A 21,194-nucleotide genomic window follows, 5' to 3' on the forward strand; every position below is an offset into this window, starting at 1 on the left:
AAGTAACAAATACCTAATGGTCAAATAACAAATCAAAGAAATTCCAATTGGGGCAAACCTTCAACCTGAAGCACCCTAACAAATAGTGCATAACAACATAAAGAGTAATAAACAAACTTAGCATGTTTTTTAGACTAAAACCTAATTAATAGCTGGATAGATCAGCAAACAAATTCAGTTATAAAAATCTTAAAAGTCATGATCAACTGTCTTATAGTCAATAATAAATTAATGATTCTGCATTTCTGTTAGTTGATAACCTAACAAAATCGTTCTCAATCTCCCTTAATCTAATCCTAGATCCAAAACAATTATGGAGTTATTTTTTTATCAACTAGGCTAGATTACAATAACATACAGCGAAAACTTGTTTGTTCAATGGCCGCGCAATTGAATGCCTAATAAATAAATACTTGTTCCAATAAACTTTATGAACGGACCGCGTAAAATTAAACACGAAAGATAGGATTACCAGTCAATAATTGAAATGTCATTCTCACCAAACTTGTTATATTATCACATAATTTCCACATGTTCTCGAATGTTCCTTTTCACAACTAGATTAGGTTCCACTAATATTTTGTTTTTAAAAATTGTACCATGTCTAACACATAATAGTGCAACCACAAACAAAAAGGGTAATTTTAACCCACTATAATCAGCAATTGCCTAACCATCATATCACAAAACTTAGCTACTTAAGCATGTTTTTTTGACTAATTAACCCCACTAAACAGGCTGCCAGTAGCTGGAACTAATTAAACAATTGCAGTTATCACAATAAGTCATGCACAACTGTCTCCACATTCAATAATTAATAAGTGAATCTATTTTTGGTGTTGGTTGAAAATCCAAACAAAAAATCAATCAAAACTGGACCTACTTGGCTTCTCTCCCAATCTAATCCATAATATTCGACATCATTACTTAAAAACATTTTTCAATATATCAATTATGTGTAATTCAATCTTAAACTATTCGATTTCGATTAAACGGAGTGATGAATGAAACAAACACGTTTATAGAATTCATTAAAAAAGTATATGTTAAAATTTCCTAATTCATAGATTAATTTTCATGAGGCTGATCTTGTTGCGAGTTCATCACAAGACATTAGACAAGAGAAAGAGATTTTTCTCAGATTTTCATCTTTTCGGCATTTTCAAATTTAGTTTTCTTCTCTCATCCTCTCATTCATCTGTACATTACTGCAAAATTATTTTTTTGATTGGAATTCTACGGAAGTAATTAAGCAATAAAAAAAAGGGGTGGGGGAGGAAGACTGCTCCGAACTTCCATTGTTTCTTCTCCAGTGTCATTTCGCTGAGCAGCGGCAGCCACAGTTGATGACTATAGAACAGTTCAACTGTAATCATAGATGGATTACTCAATCTTGCTGATGCCAATACGCTTAATGACTGCATTCCTTATTGCATCGGTCTGCATGCAGATACCATTTTGTTCAAACCCAGACATGTAACTCTTCACTTCCTTTCTAATCATACCTTGCAGAACTGATAAGAACTCTGGAGTAAAAAACTGTTTCTCTCCTGATTTGGGAGCAGCACAAAAATCATAACTTTGATTGGATCGAGGAAGATGACCCATGACGGCTGCAGATGGGGGAATCGGTTTATCAACCACCGGCAAAGGAGGCGGTGGTAGTGGTGGTGAATTAGGGGACTGGGTTGGTTTTTCAATAGATCCGGATCCGGGTAAGGAAAGACAGAGAGATGTGGGTGGGTCGGGTACAGATGAAGGAATTTCAATCTGCTTAACCGGAGGAGGAGGAGGAGGAAGAGGGAAAATCCCGCCGGTACGGGGAACAGGTCTATAAACAAGCGGTTGGGGAAAACCCGAAAGACTGGAATCACTCAAGTCGGATCCAGACGGACTACCCGGATTCATAACAGAAGAAAAATTGGTACAAGGACCAACACTAGACGATCTTTTCAAAGGCGGTTGAGGAGTTTCAAAGCTTAAATCTTCGGACATGGAAGGACACTTACGTTTAAGAGTAGAGTTCCAGTGGTTCTTAATAGCGTTATCAGTCCGACCCGATAACAAACGGGCAATAGTCGCCCATTTGTTACCATACTTCGCATGAGCCCTGATGATAGTATCATCTTCTTCAGGAGTAAAAGCACGATGCTCCACTTGAGGGGAAAGCTGGTTACACCACCGGAGACGACAGGATTTACCAGATCGACCCGGAACCGATTTGCTTATCAAAGTCCAGTTTCTAGGTCCATGTTTCTCAACAAGCGTCTGCAACAACTCGTCCTCTTCAGGACTCCATGGACCTTTGATCCGATCCGAATCTTTTCTCTGCGTAATCGCCGCCATCAAAGGAATAGCAACCGATTAATTAACCGTAAGAAAAAAGTAAGATTAGATTTAGAGAAAACGGGAACAGAGAAATTTCCGGCGACGGAGAGGAGATAATATTTACAAATTTGACGGTGGTGAGAGGCGGAGCCTCGCCTTTACTGAACGAAGACTTGTGGGGGAGAGAAGGGGACTTTATATACTTGAAGAAGGAAAAAGGATAGGGATGACCGGTTGAGGAGGTGGAAATGACCGGTTAAAGAGAAGCAAAGGCAGTTACACTTATACAGCTGGCAAACACACGCGTCACGAGATGAAACGTTCGATGTAGACACCTATTTAAATCACACTTCTAAAATCTCGGGAACTTTTTAGATATTAAGGGAATATAGTTGGTTTTAACGTAACTGTGTCATTTAACTTGACCTTGTATTTATCTATGCCTTTACAAATTGAATGTGTAACAAAATTAAATAAGCAGATACACGTAATGTCACGTATAAAATGTATATTTATTTGTTTAATTTTATACAATTTTAATTGTTTAATCATAAAGTTTCAACATCAAATAATATATATGCAAAATTATGTCAAGTTAAATATCATATGTATATATTATGTCTTTTTAAATATAATCCTTTTGTTCACTTTTACGAACACTGTTTTAGAGTGTTCATTTTTAATCCATCATTTCACTTCGGTTATATTAATAGTCCATTTTTGTTAGTTAGTTTAAATATATCTAGAAAGGACAAATAAAAGAATATGTTTATTCTCAATATTAATTATTTCTCTTACATTTTGTATCGATTAATTATACATCATGGTAAATATTTTAAGATGGACATGTAAAAACTAAAATAAACGTAGTAGTTTGGTGATGAAATTATTTATGGAAAAATAAAAAAATTAAATTCACCGACCGTTTTTGGAAGTTAATAATAATTTATTAATTTATTTATTTTAGAGAAGTGTACGTACGGTTATAAGGAAAGTGAATGGGCTTTGACTAAAAGACAGGCTGGAGAGCATTTTCATGGGCTTTGATATTTTCCTACTTTTAAATTTCAATTTTTTTATAAATTTGGGTGGTGATGAGCTGGCACTAAACGACAAATAAGTGTAGCAGAATTCTGTGATAAAGCCAGGCTGTAAAACCTGACCCATCATAACGGCCATCGTGCCCACCTACACGTGGCAGTCAGAAGCGGCCAGTTTGAACTGCCGTAACCGACTTTAACGTTTTCTGTGATTTAAACTAATTAATTAAGTAGATCGGATTAGATATTAAGGAATTAATTAGTGGTTGATTAGTGTTTGTTACCTAGATTTAGGAAAAAAACATGTCACGCAACTTATATGGTAACCGAAAGTTTGTTTCTCCACTTCGCCTAATCAATGAGCGGATTTATAGAGAGGAAGTTTCAACAATATTGCTTCAAACTGTGAATGCTAATCTATCATAAATATAATACTATTCACTTTTTTTACTTTCTCCGTTTCATATTACTTGATAGTTGACATGGTACTTTTTTAGTCAAAAAATATTAATTAGAGATATATATATTATTTTGATATTATTTTATGTAATTATTTAATATTAAGGATAATATGAAAAGAAAGTAATAAAACTCTTTTGATTTTTTAAAATGAACGAAGAGATATTAATCGTTCATCGTTTTGATAACAACAACATTACATAGCCTTTTATGCAAAACTAAAACTTAAAAGACCTAAAAAAAAATTGTGTCATTGAAAGTCAAGATAGAATCCTATTGAAGTGGTTAATTTACTAGAAATGTCATGAGATTTTGTTGGGTAACAACGACATTGCCTAGCCTTTATATATTTGTAAAATTTAAACAGTCTTAAAAATTTAGGTTATTGAAAATCGAATTAAAATCATACTAAGAAGTCAATTGAGATGATTAATTTACAAACAAGAAAAGAAAAAAAAAAGAATTTTGTCTAGTAACAACGACTTTGCCTTGCCTTTTGCATGATTCTGAAACTTATACAACCTACAAATTTTGTGTCTGTTGAAAATTTGATTATAATCATATCGAGAGGTTCTTTGTGATGATTAATTTACAAAATAATGTCATGGAATTTTTTATGCAATATTTCAACGTATTAAAATAAGTGTTTATGAATTGATCTCATCCTTTAAGATTTTTTCAGTTTTTTTTTTATTAATAACCTTTTCATTTATAATATTTCTATTACTATTTTTTGTAGTGCATTCTCGAATAATAAGCGCGATATCTGAATATTCCTTTTTTTTTTTGCCCTTTCATACCCTTACGAAGGTGCATAAGAATAGTGAGCTAAATTGTTGGCAATAAAACAAATAATCTGGTGAGCTAAATTTAGTATTGTAGTATTCTATGAAAAAGTTAGAATAATCGAAAAAAAAATTTTATAAATAAATAATTTGTTTCTCAATTTTTGATAGTTTGAATTAGAGTCACAATCTTTTTCTTCTTTGTGTTTTCTACCTTATTTTCTTTGAGTTGCTATTCTAGTTTAAAGGAGGTTGACCAATATATCAACACGTTCTTTCTTATAAAGGTACAGCAAACAATCTTTATCTTATAAAATAAATTTAATTTAATTTAACATTAAAAATTAATAAAATCAACTTTAGAAAGAAAAAAAAAGTGACATATATCATGAGACATATGAAGTTATTTGTTTTAACTTTTCTTCTCTTGCATATCTACGGTGTCGCTAAAAATGAGTAATGATTCTTTCTTTCTAATTTACTTTATTCGTTTATTTTAATCAAGGATATGAAAAATAGAGAAATGAAAAGGAAGATTAGTTATAATGATTCTATAAGTATCAATTATTATAGGGAAAAGGATAAAAAAAATACCCTTAAACTATGTGAAAGAAACAAAAGAGCCTTTTGTTTATAGTTTTGGCTCAAAAATGTCCTTATCGTCAATATTTTGATCCAAAAATGCTCTTGCAATTAATACTCTGGTCCAGAAATGACTTTATACTTACAAAATGGGTCAAAAATGCTCTTTCCCGAATAAATATTTTTTTAATTATTTTTAAACACATCTTCTTCCTAATTAAATTATTATTAAAGAACATTATTCTTGTTTTCTTTCTTCTAAAATCACTTTAACCAAAAAAAAGTAGGAATTTTTTTTTTCCATCTTAATCTTATTGTATCAATTAAAATAGAATAATTTCATGTACCCTTTCGACAAATAATATATGTCATATATATATAAATCATAGTATATCCATCATTAATTTATATTTATATAACGATAAAAAATAATGATAATAAAATAAGAAATATTTTCATTTTTTTAAATTGAAGTAAGATAAACATTTGCTAATTTAAAAAAACATTATTAGAAAAAGAATGTGTTAAAAAGAAAATAATAATATATTTATTTGAAAATTGAGCATTTTTGACCCATTAAATAACAATAAGGGAATTTTTGGATCAAAGTATTGACGGCAAAGACATTTTTGGACCAAACTACAAACGGATGACATTTTTCGCATAGTTTAAGGGCATTTTTGAACCAAATTATTGATAGTAAGGGCATTTTTGAGCCAAATTATAAACTGAGGGTATTTTTAATCCTTTCATATAGTTTAAGGATATTTTTTACCCTTTTCCCTTTATAAACTAATTACTCATATTCCTTTTGTTCTTTCCTTCTTTTCACTTTACTTATCACATCTTGTATTTCGAGAATCAAATGATACGAATTTTTATCAATATTTTAAGAAGGATTGCAACTTATGGTAGTTTTTATATAGTTTTCTAAGTTAAACTTAACTTCAAAAAAAAAGTTTTCGTTAAATAAAAATATGACAAATAAAAAAGAACGGAGAAAGCAATAAAAATCATTTGTGTTTAATTAAGTGGTTATCACTATTAGCAATGAGTTTTAAATGTAGGGAAATGAGAACCACAAAATGAATGAAGGCAACTCATTTCATCTCCATGCAATGAATATGGGGCCCTTTGTCGTTTACGAATGTACCTTTGCCCAATACATGTCTAACAAGCGTTTGGTTAATCAACCTATCATAAATTGCCATTACACAAATTAATAATTTGGTCCCTATATTATGAATAAATTTTGTTTTGATTCTCGTGATGTATAAAAATAGAGTATATTTAATCTTGAATCAATTGAAATGTATAAATTTGATAGGTAAAAAATACGTTATTAGGCTATTTTAAAATTGGTTTGTTTCGATTAGCTCAAGGGTAATATTGACTTATCGTTTCATATTTTTGGAGCTATTGTTTGTAAGACAGGTATTTTTGAGCTATTTAGTTAGTTAAAGGATATTTTTGAATTACCTAGCTAAGTTAGAGACAGAAAACATGAAAAAGATCTAAGAAAATGGACACTTGATGAATCAGTTAGAACAAAAATCAAGACATGTATCGCCTTCTGTTTAAATAGTTCCCCGAGAAAACGAAGCTGGTCCATCAAATCAGCTCCTTCTTGCCCCAAAAAAACAACAAGAAGATCATATTTGAACCAAAGAGGGAACATAGGGTAAATTGACCTATTTGAAATGGCCCTTTTCATCCCTTTTATTTATATTTCCTTTAACTATGAGCCTATGACCATTACAATGAGTTCAATTTGTGTTTATAGGATATTCGTTAATTAATTGAATTATAAAGCTAAATAATTTTTTCATTTTTATTTCGTAATTCTTCTTCTTCTTATTATTTGATATCATGAACACAATAATTGTGAGTTATATTTGATAGTAATGTTTACCAATTTTTTTCAACTGCTACTAATAAAGTCTACATCAGTAGACTATTAACTAACTTATTTCCTCATAATTGTTATGTTGGAAAATAAATGCTTAAATCTATCTGTTGTCAAATGTTAGAATTAATTTCTTTAATATTTGATAGTGCTATACTAGTCCTTCTCTTATTCAGTGGCGGAGACAGAATTTTCAATAAAGGGATTTAAAATCTGAAAAAATACACACATGAAGTAGTCGAAGGGGGTTCAACATCTACTATATATACCTAAAAAGGTATTTTAACCATGTATAAATTATATAATTTTCCGCCGAAGGGGTTTGGATGAACCCCCTAATAGTAAGATGGCTCTGCCCCTGCTCTTATTTATATTATAGACACAGGTGCCCCGTGCTAGCACATACCCAATATCTTAGTATTTTTTTAATTTTAATTTATGTGATATAGGTAGAATTTAGAAAGTTCATTAAATTTTAATGTGATTTTTAGATATTTAAGATGTTAATTATTTTTTGTTTGCACAAATTTATTGTGAAGAGGTTCGTTAAGATGTCCATAATTAATGTATTTTTCGTCATCGATCGTTCATTTTTTACTCAAAGTAATTACAAGATATAAACAAATATTATCAACATTCAAAATAATAAAACAAACTAAAGAATATGAATTTAATACTAAAAGTCATAGCTAAATGGATTCTATAATTTCGAAAAAATTATACACTAATTAAATTAAAGCAGAATAAAAAAAGTAATTTAAAAAAAATAAATTGAAGCACGCCGAAGCAGGCAGGTCGATAGAGATGCGTATGCTTCAGCGCGAACTATCAAAGTAGAACAAAAAAAATAACTTTTTAAATATTTTTTCAAAACACACTGAAGCAGGTACGTCAGCACAAACGGTCTCTTATATAATATAAGAGAAAATACAATAAGTTTTCTTTGTTGGAAGTTATGTATCTTTTACTTTTACTTTTTTCTTTGATAGTGCTATATTAACTTGTTTCACTTATCTTAATCTTGAGTTTGTTGATCACTAATTAATTATTAATTCGAGTTCAATAACATCCTTGACTAATGTAGGCTAACGGATATAGCCATGAAACTTCTAATATTGTAGCGCAATCTATTAAAGCATGGATCAAGAGATTTCAAGTTTAAATGTAACTGTATATAAATTTATACTGTAATATTTTTATCTCCTATCAATTGTGTTCAAAATTATACGTTTTCATCAATTTGTTATAGAAGGTTGCAAACAATAAAAATTAAAGGGAAGAGTGGCAAATATAATCCTCAATTTTGCGATTTAAAGTAAAAAAAAAAAAATTATTGAAAAAAATAGTGCCTATACACCATGGTGTCTATATTCTTACCATCTAATAAATGGAGCACTATATTTATTTATTAAAAAATATAGCTCACATGTGACTTCCTGACCTACTTCATCTGTCCTTTGGCCGTACTCAGCACCGTCCCTTTGTCACGTGTCAAAAAAACCCCGGCCATACGTGTGCACATTTCCCTCCATTCTCTTTTTCAATTTCTTTATACACCAATAGCATATTTTTTTGAAAAAGGAGGAAATGTCATATTTACCCCTTGTTAATCCATTTTTATCCTTCGTTATACTTTTGGTATAGAAATACACATACACCTCACGTTAGTCAAGTAGCTCAAATTTACCGCTCCTTTGTTAGGGTCAGGGCCGTAGGCACATGCAAGTTAGGGTGTCCAATTGGACACCTTTCGTCGAAAAAGAAATACTGTATATACAAGTAAAATAATACATGAAGTGATTAAATAACATATTTTGGACACCTTTGACACAATAAGTTGTTGTAGCCTAGTGATTTTAGACCCTTTTTATGGGTTTCAAATACCTTGAATGAGTTAGTGGTCCCGAGTTCGAATCTCACTAGCAACACTTTTTTACCTTTTGATTATGTTATTCCTTATTTATTTTGTTAAATCCTAAGAGACACTAATCTGAAAAATACACTGAATATACATGTGAGTTAGGCATTAATTTGACGATATTATTTAATTTAAATACATATTCTTCTTTGTTAATCTAATTAAGGATACCTATAAATAACATACATAATGTGTCACGAACCCATGTTATATTGTAATGATTAATTGGAATTATGCATTACTATAATTACTCTAAACTAGTAACAAATCTTTCAATGAAAGAAGAAGAGATAAAAAGGGGGTTGGTTTCAGAACTAATCTAAGCAAAAATAAGAGACAACGTCATTGCATAAACCTTAATTGAGTATTTCCTTATCTATATATAGGTATCTTTTCAGTGCCTCAAATATAATTTAACATTTTCTCACACGAATCCTCCATCTTAGTTATAATCATAACACAATGCGACATGTCACCTTACTGTGATCTACCCATTTTACCTCCTCTCTACTTTTGGTTCATTTTTATTTATTTGTATTTTCTCAATCGTATGATTCTCGATACATATAAATTAAAAGAGAAGAAACTAGGCATGGTTTGCTTGAAGAAATGTGTAACTTTTGTGCGACCAAAGGTGTTTAGATGCTACCAACTTTAATAAACACATGAAAGTCAGGTCTCAATCCACTCACTCAAGCAAGTTAGGCCTCTTGCTTTTAACCTGCCAAATACTCTGCTACTACAAGAAAAGAACAATTTTCTCATCAATACAATGCATCTCTTTCAACCAAAAAGTGAAACTAAAATAAAGGTAAAAGAAAAGAACAATTTTCTCATCATTTAAATAGTAGTCTACTTTCATGAAATATATAAATAATAAATGTATAGTATAATTTATAGTGTTGAGTCCCAGTCTCACATTGATAGACATATCTAGTTTTCAATTTATGAATTTATCTAAATTCAATAGTTTTCGTTTAAGTGTTACATTTATATAATGAAATTTGCTAAAATTGTATAAATATTTTATCGTAAATCTTGTTATTATTATATATTAGCTCAAGGTCTATTAACTCCAAATCACATATTCACCTCAGCCTAATGAGTTAAACCAAATGTTCGTTTCTTTATATGATATCAACGTCAAATCCATCTCAATTATTTGTTTTTCTGATATTGATGAAGCATATAAACTTCAAATTCTGAATCTGTTTATGGAACTAACGAGTTAGACCCAAGGTTGATTACTTAAAGTGGTATCAACGGCGATCCATCTCAAATCTTAATTTAATTAGATTGCTAATGAAGTTTGTGACTTTCGGCCTTTTGAGCTTGAAAATTTCAAACAAACGCCTAATTAATTACTATGTACTAGCAAGAACACACTCATTTATTGGGTGGTCGTCCTTTGTCCTAAAATTAAATGATTTCTCGAAATTAAATTAGAATTTTTCACTAAGAAGGAATCGATGAAGTGTCCTCTTATAGATTTTGGTCAATCAAAATACAATAACAAACCAATGAAATCACAGGTAAAATCTAGAGCCTATAGAATGTACGCAAATTTTACTTTTAACTTGTAAAGGTTGATATGTTGTTATGTTGATTTCGAATGATCTTTTGCTCAAGTGAGATTTGTTAAACTAAAATAAATCAATATTTTTACCTAGAGCTGATAGAATGTACACAAATTTTACTTCTACCTTGTAAAGATAGATATGTTGTTATGTTTGATTTCGAAAGATCTTTTGCTCAAGTGAGATTTGCTAAAGTAAAGTAAACCAATATAAATCCTGTTGAGTTACGTATACCAAGAATTTGAAACACAAAAAGATTCTTTTAGCTAATGTTAACTAGGAAATAGCAAAGTTTGATAAATAAAGCAAAAGATAATGGGAAGATACTTTTCTTCCCCTAAAGTACACTCATTCCATATAATAATACCTGGGACAGAATTCTTATTTAATACTCCTCCAATGTGATATATATAATGTAGGACGATATATATGGACCACAAAGGGAATTAGTGTGGACAATTATAATTTGGATAGCCAATTGCTTGTTGAGCATATGTTCAAAATAATCATATTTGGCACTTGTAGATATGATTAGACCTCAATCCTTAGCTATACCACATCATTCATATGCCTAAAATTTACTAATTGGTCTATACACCTTTTAATTCTTTTATAGCATTCATAACGAGTTGCATTCACATTGTCGCAAAATAATTTGTCACATTTATATTACTTGACCCCTATTGATCTGATTTCTAAATTTGACTATGATTGCTATTTTTTGTAGTTATTTTATACCAACAGCAGTATGAATATATAGTATGGTATAGGAGCCAACTAAAATAAAACGGAGGAAATAATTCTATTATTGAACTTTTTAAACTTTAATTTCCTTATGTGACTCGGTTACCAAGGAAAAAGGGAGTATTTTATTCATGACCTTGTTTTTTCACTAGTTTAGAAAAGCTTACATTCAATGATAGACTCCACTACGAGAAATTATGTAATTGTCTTCATTTTCCCTTATTTTCATTGAACTCCTTTACTAAATGAATAATGCCGTTTATTTTTAATGATAAGCAAAATATAATTGGAATCTCACTTAATTTCAAAAGTTTGATTTAAAATGTGAATATTGTAAAATAATATAACTTATTAGCACATCCATTGATATAAGACTACTAAAACCTTTCGGCACGCTTAGGCTCGAGAACTAGAACATGAACCAGATAATATATAAGAAAATATATATAAAAGACCATCATTATGTGAAACATAAAATAGGTGGATCTAACACTAATATGTTGTGACTAACACAAAGCCTAAAGCCAGTTCAAGCGACAATAATAACACAAGACCATATAAGAAAACAAATTATCATCCACCACCTAGTAAGAACAAATTAAACCATTGCAAAATCAAAACTCGTTTCAAGAAATTTATGTACATCCTCTTTTTACTTATGAGCAAAGATATAAAGGCTCTCATCAAATGAAATTAATTCAAGATTGTATATATATCAATAATGAGGTAAACATTAGCATAATATTGTGGCAATAAAGTTAATTAATAATTTTATCTTGTGCATAATAACTAATTCTCTTCATGCTATAACAAATTATCCCAAGAGAAAAGTAGTTACATTAAAATCAGTAACCTAACAAAATCATTATGGTAGTCTAACCTTATAATTAATCATCATTTCTAACATTATGGGAGTCTTAATCCCTTTTTTTTTTCTCTCCCATGAATTATTGGTACCCAAAACCCAAAGCCATAAAAAATGGCGCCGAATTCCCTCAAGGACGGACAGTTGTGACAATGTGGGACCCAAACAAATTGCCACGTAGACACCGCTCCTTGATGACCAAACGGCCGACATGTATATTTAGCCACGTAAGCAAGTTTGTTAGGTGGGACCTACCCCGTTTGTAAACAAGTCAAATTGTCAGTTTGCTAGTGACGTGTACACTGTCTATATTAACGGGCCTAACTGCAAAATTTTAAAATATTTTTAAAATAATAAAAACTGACGTCTAATTTTATACTCTTTGCCAGCTATATCCCACTTCTTTCACGAGTTCCAATAAATGCATTTTTAAAAATAAAAAAATTATTGTTTTTTATTATTCTCTTTATTTAATTTTGTTTGGTGGTGGGGTCCGCAGTCTATTAAAGAAACCTACGATTCTCCGGTGCATGCACCCCTTATTGTACCATAACGTACCACATACCAGTACCTATTATTTCTTTTCCGTTTCCTTTAGCCACCTCAACGCTCTCCTTTCTCGTTTTTCTTCCCTATATTCGAGGAATTATATAATCTCCGTTTTATATTATTTGACTCAGGTTAATCTGATATACAAGGGCCCGTTTGGCCCATGCGGAATGATGATATAGAATCATGAGATGAAATTAAAGTTTTGTTTGAACATGTAATATGGAATTTTTGTGTTGTATATTTTCTCATAAACATAAAAATCTCATAAGTTGTAAAACTATTAAAATAGCTCAAATTGTTTATTCAATTTTATCAAATTAACAAAAAAATATAAAATAGCATAATAAATTATTACAAAGTTATTTGTTCTTCATTTAAGTAATTGTTTCATCTAACTTTAATTTAATAAAAAAAAATTGAACATAAATTGTAGTGTACTAGTCTTTAATATAATCCTTCCACATAGTACGGACAATTTCATCACGCTGAACTTTCATTTCTCGATCATGTGATCGAGAAGACAAACCAACATTGTTACGTTGAGCCATTTGTTGGTCAATATCATCCACAACTATATTTTCATGCTCATAGACCATAAATATTTCATTAGTACTTTGGTATTCTCGCAAATAATTATTTAACACTACACAAGCTATGACAATTTTCACTAGTGTATCAATATCATAATGGTTCATGCCTTGTTTCAGTATTATAAATCTATTTTTCCAAGCTCCAAAAGTGTGTTCAATCACATTGCGCATAGATGAATGCCTATAATTAAACAATTTGTTGGCATTTTGAGGCTCTCTTTCACTTCCTCGGTAATCTTGCAAATGATAGCGTAGTCCTTTGTATGGAGCTAGAAATTCTTTTGTGTTTCAAAAATAAGCATCAACAACATAATATTTATCTACCAACAAACATTTTATAAAAAATTACTAAAAGCATATGTGACATAAATGAGACAGCTTTGTGTAAATAAATAATATTTATTCTAAGGATGTAATTTAAAGTTACCATGTGGCGGAAATGGAAATTGTGACATTGCTTCAACAAGTGCATTCTCAAGTACTTTACTATCATGTGCAGTACCTTCCCAACCAGCAGCAACAAAGTAAATTGCATATAAAAATCACAAGCACAAAAGACATTTTGTTATGTTCTTCCTTTGCGATTACGATATGCTTGTTGCACCGCTTTAGGAACTTCCCCTTCTATATATGTTCCATCAATCGCACCAACACAATCCTACCAAATAAAAAATACGTCAATATTAGTTTAGTGAACATAAAATAAATTGGAAGCATTATAGAATGCTCTTCATAAAAATAACGTCTGTAAGAGTAATAAAAATAGTGCTTCCAAGACAATGCAAAGTCATAAAATAAATATTATCTCTTTAAACAAAGTTGATAGGAAATATGTAACTAAATACTAATAACTTACACATAAAATATAAATGTGCACTTATTAAGGCCATAAAATAAATTTATTAATGTGTTTGAAATTTTACCTTAAACCAAGGCCAAAATCAAGTATTATGTCGAATTTTGGAATGTATACTTGTCATATTTTTTGGTTGTATAAATGTTGGTGACATCTTGCTAATTGCCTTGGTAACTATTTTAACATGCCGGTTAATTGTTTCAAGTGAATGATGAAAAGTTTCACTTGCCGAGCGTTGACTATCATCGGTTAGTGTGAATGAACAGAACAAATTTATTACTCAACAATCGGTTGGTGTGAGTTAAAGTGACTATATGTTGGTGAGAATAATAAATTTTAAAAAGTAATGATGTGATTATAAATTTTATTTACATATGAAATAAATTGTTAGTAGATATAAATGTGGGGCTGTTTTAACAAAATATAAAACTCGTGGATCAATTTTTTGTATTAAAATATCTCAAATCATGATATGGAATTCCCATATAATTCCATATCATGATTTTTGGAGAATATGGAATCACATCTCATGATATGAAATCATGAGATGGAATCAACGTAAAATCGCATGTCCAAACGCTGATTCCATCTCACGATACCATATCGTGATATAGTATCGCATGGCCAAACACCTACTTAGATATATATGTAGTAAGCTAGTTTCAATATTATATTATTTTCATGTATGTAGGTATATTGGATGTCCCTAACGAAATTTCTAACTTTGTTACTATTTAGGGATAATAAATCTATCATGATTTGTTAAACGGGAAAAGTAAAATGAAACATATATTTTTAGCCTTGAGAGTTGAGACCAAGTGAAATGAAATAGAAAGAGTATTAACAATAATAACATATCCCGTAAAATATCACTAAGTAGGATCTAAAGAGAGTAGAGTATATGTGAACATTACCGTATGTCCTTTTTGAAAGATCTCAAATGAATCAAATCCAGCCGAAAGAGTCCTAGCTTCTTTCAGATTTAGAAAGGAAGTCTTATCAATTGGCATTTGGTTATAAATTTAAATATTTTTCATTTTATTTGAAATTTGTAGGGTTGGAGATGAAAATAAAATTATGTTTAATTATATTTTCGGTAAGAAAAAATATTTGAAACAATATTCATGTTTGAATATATTAACATATTATTTTTTTCAAATTTGAAATAAACTTGGTTAAGTTTATTTTAAAATTTTCTTAGTTATCGAATACATATTGATTTTAAAATAAAGCGAAACTTATTTTGCAATGAATAAAGATTTTAGGGTCAAACGGGTCACTAAACTTTTACATCGTTCTCCTTATTTATTAGGATTGTGTACGTATTTAAATTTTACTTGTAATTTAGAAAGTGATTTGTTTATAAAAAAGAGAGAAAGAAAGTGATAATCTTGTCAAGCTTTTTGAGGGAGCGTTTATTTATAATCTTTAGTTTAGTAAGTAAAAGAATGAGTAACGAAACTTTTCTTAATGATAGAGCATTTTAGAACAATCTCAAATAGGAAGTTGAATAATTGATCTTTTTGTATCATGGTTGGGGGAAAAAATAGTTGAAAACATTTTTTTTTATTGTTTAAAAGTGAACTCAATTTTGAATGGAGAGTAGGTGGAAAGAGAGAGTGAAAAAAAAAGGTGAAGATATGCACTATTAAAAACATAGTTGGAATAGTTATCGACACACTTTTTCATTTCTTATATGTGAAGCAAAAGCACATGGAATTTCATAAAGAGTTTTATAGCTCACTAATAATTTGGTATGTGAAATTTATTGACTGATTAATTTATATTCAAGCTATAAAATTATTGATACCACTAATAAATTCAAATTTATGATATTGAAAGTTCATTAAGAAAGAATTTAATGTGTTTATTGCTAAAAAAATTATTTTTAGAACTCGAACTCCGTATATTTTGTTAATGATAGAGACATATTTACTTTTGTAGCACCACGTTGATAACAATTTTTCACATTATTTAAAAGTACCTAACTCATGGAATAGAACGACACTTTTGTTGTTCTAATCCATATTATGAAAGTATTTGTTTTTTATAGCTTTATCTTCCAAAAGTTTTATTCTCCTATGTGTGTGTATTTGTGCAGCTTCTCTCTTATTCGTGTTTATACTGGCTTATATCTTTTAAAACTTTGTCGCACAGAACGGGAGCTAGTAATTTGTGTGTGAGTTTAGTTGAATCTAATAAATTTATGAGAAAATTACGTGGAAAAACAAATATATACTAGTTAATTAACTAACATAGCTATAGTTTCAATTAATTACGATTCACAACTTAATTTTAACGGTAATTACGTCATTTCTCTCCTCTCTCGCCTCTCGCCTCTTTTATACATATACAAATACAAATCATACATATACATATATAATTATATGACATATATACAAATACAATTAGCCTCTCTCCACTTTCTCCTCCCTCTCTCACTCTCCTCCCTCTCCCAATATCGCTCGCCTCTCTCCTCCCTCTCCCTATCTCGCTCGCCAAATATACAATTACACATGTATACCAGTTACATATATACAATTATCTGACATGTATACATATCAGTTCGTCTCTCTTCACTCTTTGTCCTCTCTCGCTCGCCTCTCTCTTCCCTCTCCCAATCTCACTCGTCAGATATACAAATAAATATGTATGTCAGCTACATATATACATTCGACAGATATACATATACAATTTGTCTCTCTCCACTCTCTGCCCTGTCTCGCTCGCCTCTCTCCTCCCTCTCCCAATCTCGCTCGCCTCTCTCCTCCCACTAACTTGTAGCTATGAATCATAATTAGCAAACTATAGCTATGGAGCATAATTAAATTATTTTTAAGAGGCTATAAGGGAAAGTTCCCCTAAATTTTATACATGTAATATATTGGTATTAATAAATTCATAAAAATGTATAAATATTAAATTTAGAAACTAATTATTACTACTTAAAAGAGACACCATAAAATTCAAAAGGAATCCTAATTCTGTCATTGTGACAACATATTCATCATAAAAACAGATATCTTTTAAAAAATAAAAAGTATGTTACTATATTATCCTTAATTTTGGTAATGTGATTATTTTAAAGTTGATCAACTCATAGTCAATCGAGTAGTATATATTGGAACATATGTGATAATAAAAACATGAGGGCATTTGGTCTAGTGGTATGATTCTCGCTTTGGGTGCGAGAGGTCCCGAGTTCGATTCTCGGAATGCCCCCACATATCTGAACTTCTTTTTATTTTTCTTCTTTTTTTTTATTAAAAAAATGTTCAACCTATTTACAAAGAAATATATGTCTACCTATTTTCTACCCTCTTGAGACCTCATTTATCGGATTATACTTCTACTCTACGAAAGATAAATATATACATCCTCCTTTTCTTCCTTTTTATTAAAAAATGTTCAACCTATTTACGAAGAAATATATGTCTACGTATTTTCTACCCTCTTGAGACCTCATTAGTCGGCTTATACTTCTACTCTACAAAAGATAAATATATACAGGCATGGACACACCCTTATCGAAGGGGTGTTAAGTGACATCTCTTCATTGGAAAATTATTGTGTTAGAGCTCATATTTTGATATATATATATATATATATATCGTGGTTAAGTCGTGTGTTCTAGTCTTACTAGCCTCATAATTATATTTTTTTACTATAACTATTGACACCCACAATTCTGGGTCCGCTACGAAATATATTTATATTTCTATTGTTCAACCTATTTACGAAAGTGACATGAAGGAATGTGTGTGAACGGCATGTTTCTCGTGGGATAATTGCCTCTTTTATTTTAGCTTTTCCTACTTTCAAGTAACATATTATTACTAATAAGAAAAAATAAATTGGGCCCATCAATTATATAAATTTAATATTAATTTATTTTTTGAAAAAGCAAAAAACCTCCCAAGAAACGGCTGTAGTTGACGGAATCCGCCGTTCACAGCCGCAACCATATTTTATTTAATTTTTTTAGGTCTTTCCGTCTTTTACTATTTTAACCCAAGGTCCCAACTTGTGGCTTTTAAAAAAAAAAAATTGATTAATTTATATACCATACATGAGAAGAAAAAGTATATAAAAAGTCAACAAAGTTTGTTACAACTTGCAAGAGCTCAAGTGGGATTATTTTAAAGATTAAATATTTGCTAAAGATTGTGATTTAAAAAAAAATATTTGATAGAAACAAACAAAATAAGATGCCTCACAATCTTTTGTTTTAAAAATATTAGAAGTAGCTGAGCAAAAGCAAAGGTTCTATTTCTTGTTTATGAGTTGTTGGATATAATTGAACGATATCAATAAGGATTATACATGAATGATAAATATTTTTTCAATTATAATAAAAATTTAGGATGTTAGACACAGGCATGAACAATTTTAATTAGTAGCATTTTACCTCATAATATGAATTGTAGATTTGATCATTTAATTATATTGGAGAATAGAACGAAACAATAAAGAAAAATGGATGCTAAGTGTGTTGATGTGAAATACCTACGTGTTTGACTTGGTCAGACTTGGCTTCTAATGTGGTAGTTATCCCTAGTAAATCCGATTAATCCAATAAATTGAATTCTAAAAACTTTGAAAAATTGTAGTATATATATATATATATATATATATATTGTTAATTGTTCTGTGTCAAAATATTATACGGTAATATCTATCTCACAAAAAAATTGGTCTAATGGATCGATATAGTAGTTGTACAAGAGGCAAAAACCGTAGGTCCTATAAGACCGTCAAAACAAAAAGGAGAGTGAAGATTATACAAAGTAACTAGAAGTAGAATAACTAGAATGAACTATAAATATTTATGAGTTATAACAAAGTAGTACATCTAATCAAATTAAAGTCAAAGCCCATATAAAATAGGAAAAATTACACGTATAAGCAAATATATACTAGCTAATTACTTAATATAGGCTATAGTTATAGTTTGCCTCATTTAGCTATAATTATGCGATTCAACCTTTTAGTTTTGTATAATTTGCATATTTGTATAATTCAGAATTTGTATAATATGATTTGTATAACTTTTGTATAATTCGGAATTTGTATAACTGTTTACAATTCTGATGTTTGTAATTGTATAAATTCGTCATTTCGAGTTAATAAAAAAATAACTGAATTATACAAATGTACCGGCGAATTATACAAACGAGACAACTTAAACTATAGCTATAATCCGTAAATATGCAAACTATAGCTATGGAACATAATTAAGTTTATTGTAATGGCTATTTGCGAAAGTTCCTCTATAAAATAATACCCGATCACATTTTACTAATTTTACAGATAAATAATTAAGCACACATTGTTTCTAAATTTACATCCAAATTTTTAAAACTAAAATGATTTTAATTTTATCTAGCCTGGTCCATTATGTGCTAGACAAAATTAGTTCTACAAGATTTTTCAACACTTGTCATCACCTTAACTTTTTTATGAAATATATGATGTGAATATAATTTGCATATTTGTATAATTCAGAATTTGTATAATATGATTTGTATAACTTTTGTATAATTCGGAATTTGTATAACTGTTTACAATTCTGATGTTTGTAATTGTATAAATTCGTCATTTCGAATGTTATCTACTTCTGATAATTACACCAAACTATATAAATTTATCATAGTTAAGTAAGTGATAAAGTAAGTGCAAATATCATAGCCTCTATCCACACACCTATTAAGAAAATAATAATTGACACAGTGAGTTCATCATTTTACCTAGGGGTGTACATTCGGTTTTTTGGTTTGATTTTGTACTATTCGGTTTGGGCTTTTCGATTTTTGATTTTGAAGAAGTGTAACCCAATCCAAATGAAAATAAATTTTGTTTGGTTCGATTTTTCTCTTTTTGTTTTCTGATTTTTTTCTGTTTGATTATTCGGTTATGTCAATAATTAGAAACATAATCAAAATTATATTTGCAATTTGAAAATATATAAGGAGAAATAATAAAAGTGAATATCTTAAATATGCTTTCTAATATTCATCACAAGTAAAACGTAAACACAACTTAAAAAGTATATCAATTATAAATGTCCTAGCATACGGTACAAACTAAATCATAATGATACACACTATATATAATTCATTTTATTTTTTATTTTCCGGTTCTTAATTTTTAAAAATCAGAAACCAAACCAAAAAATCAAATAAAGTATTTTATTAATGCAAAACCAAACCAAAAAATCAAAGAACCAATCAAAATTAGAATTCGATTTGATTTGGTTTGATTTTTCGGAATAATCCAAATAGTGCACACCACTAATCTTACCTCTATTAATTGATAGAATTTCAAAATCAATTTATCCATTAACGAGGTTTTATCTTTTTCAAAATTAATTAATTAAATAGACAAAGAAACAAGTAAAAAAGGAAAATTGAACAAGTAAAAGGGACAGAGGGACTAATATAAACGATCAATTATCTAAAAATATTCTTTTATATATACTTATTAATTTAGTATAAACACCGAACACATGCAAGCTTATTTTTGGAAATGGTCACACAAGGTAATTGGAGAACTAATTTGGTACAAAAAGGGGGGCCATGAGTTTGTAAGATTAGAATTAGAAGCGACATTGATATGTTGAATTTTTTTGGAAATTTTTAGCAAATTGTTAAAATTTGACAGCTTTAAAGGACTAAAAACCTTATCATCTTGATTCTTGCCTTCACATAATTCCATAGATCAATATTTATTTGGAGGCAAGTAGATATTGACTTTTATGGGGTTTAGAGTAAAGTAGGTTTGGTATTTTTTTTTGAATTTCTTGATAATGGGCCATCTGGTTGTAATATTGTCCATTCATGAAATCCTTCAATCCAATTATTCTCTTTTAATAGGGCCCAATACATTTTGGGGCCCCACAATAATGACCCGTTTCATTTTCATTTCACAAAGTTGGACGGATATAATGCTACTAAAGATTATGAGTGTTTCAACTTCCAACAGATGGCGTCGGT

At 29.7% G+C, this 21,194-nt stretch overlaps 1 protein-coding gene and 1 non-coding gene across 2 annotated transcripts; one reads left to right on the top strand and one right to left on the bottom strand.

Annotated features, from left to right (window-relative positions):
* Window positions 1-1,027: 1,027 nt before the first annotated feature.
* On the bottom strand, window positions 1,028-2,508 carry STMYB44 (transcription factor MYB44). The gene has a single exon (XM_006367359.2). The coding sequence runs from the start codon at window positions 2,344-2,346 to the stop codon at window positions 1,384-1,386; it is 963 nt and encodes a 320-aa protein (XP_006367421.1). The 5' UTR covers window positions 2,347-2,508; the 3' UTR covers window positions 1,028-1,383.
* Window positions 2,509-17,352: 14,844 nt separating this feature from the next.
* TRNAP-UGG (transfer RNA proline (anticodon UGG)) lies at window positions 17,353-17,424 on the top strand. The gene has a single exon. It is a non-coding gene; the product is annotated as a tRNA-Pro (tRNA).
* Window positions 17,425-21,194: the final 3,770 nt, after the last annotated feature.

Source organism: Solanum tuberosum, unplaced genomic scaffold (genome assembly GCF_000226075.1).
Source record: "Solanum tuberosum cultivar DM 1-3 516 R44 unplaced genomic scaffold, SolTub_3.0 scf00784, whole genome shotgun sequence".
In the NCBI taxonomy this organism is placed as follows: domain Eukaryota; kingdom Viridiplantae; phylum Streptophyta; class Magnoliopsida; order Solanales; family Solanaceae; genus Solanum; species Solanum tuberosum.

Bases quoted from the DNA above. Each gene is read 5' to 3' on its own strand.
- STMYB44 (XM_006367359.2), bottom strand. From the start codon at position 2,346: ATGGCGGCGATTACGCAGAGAAAAGATTCGGATCGGATCAAAGGTCCA.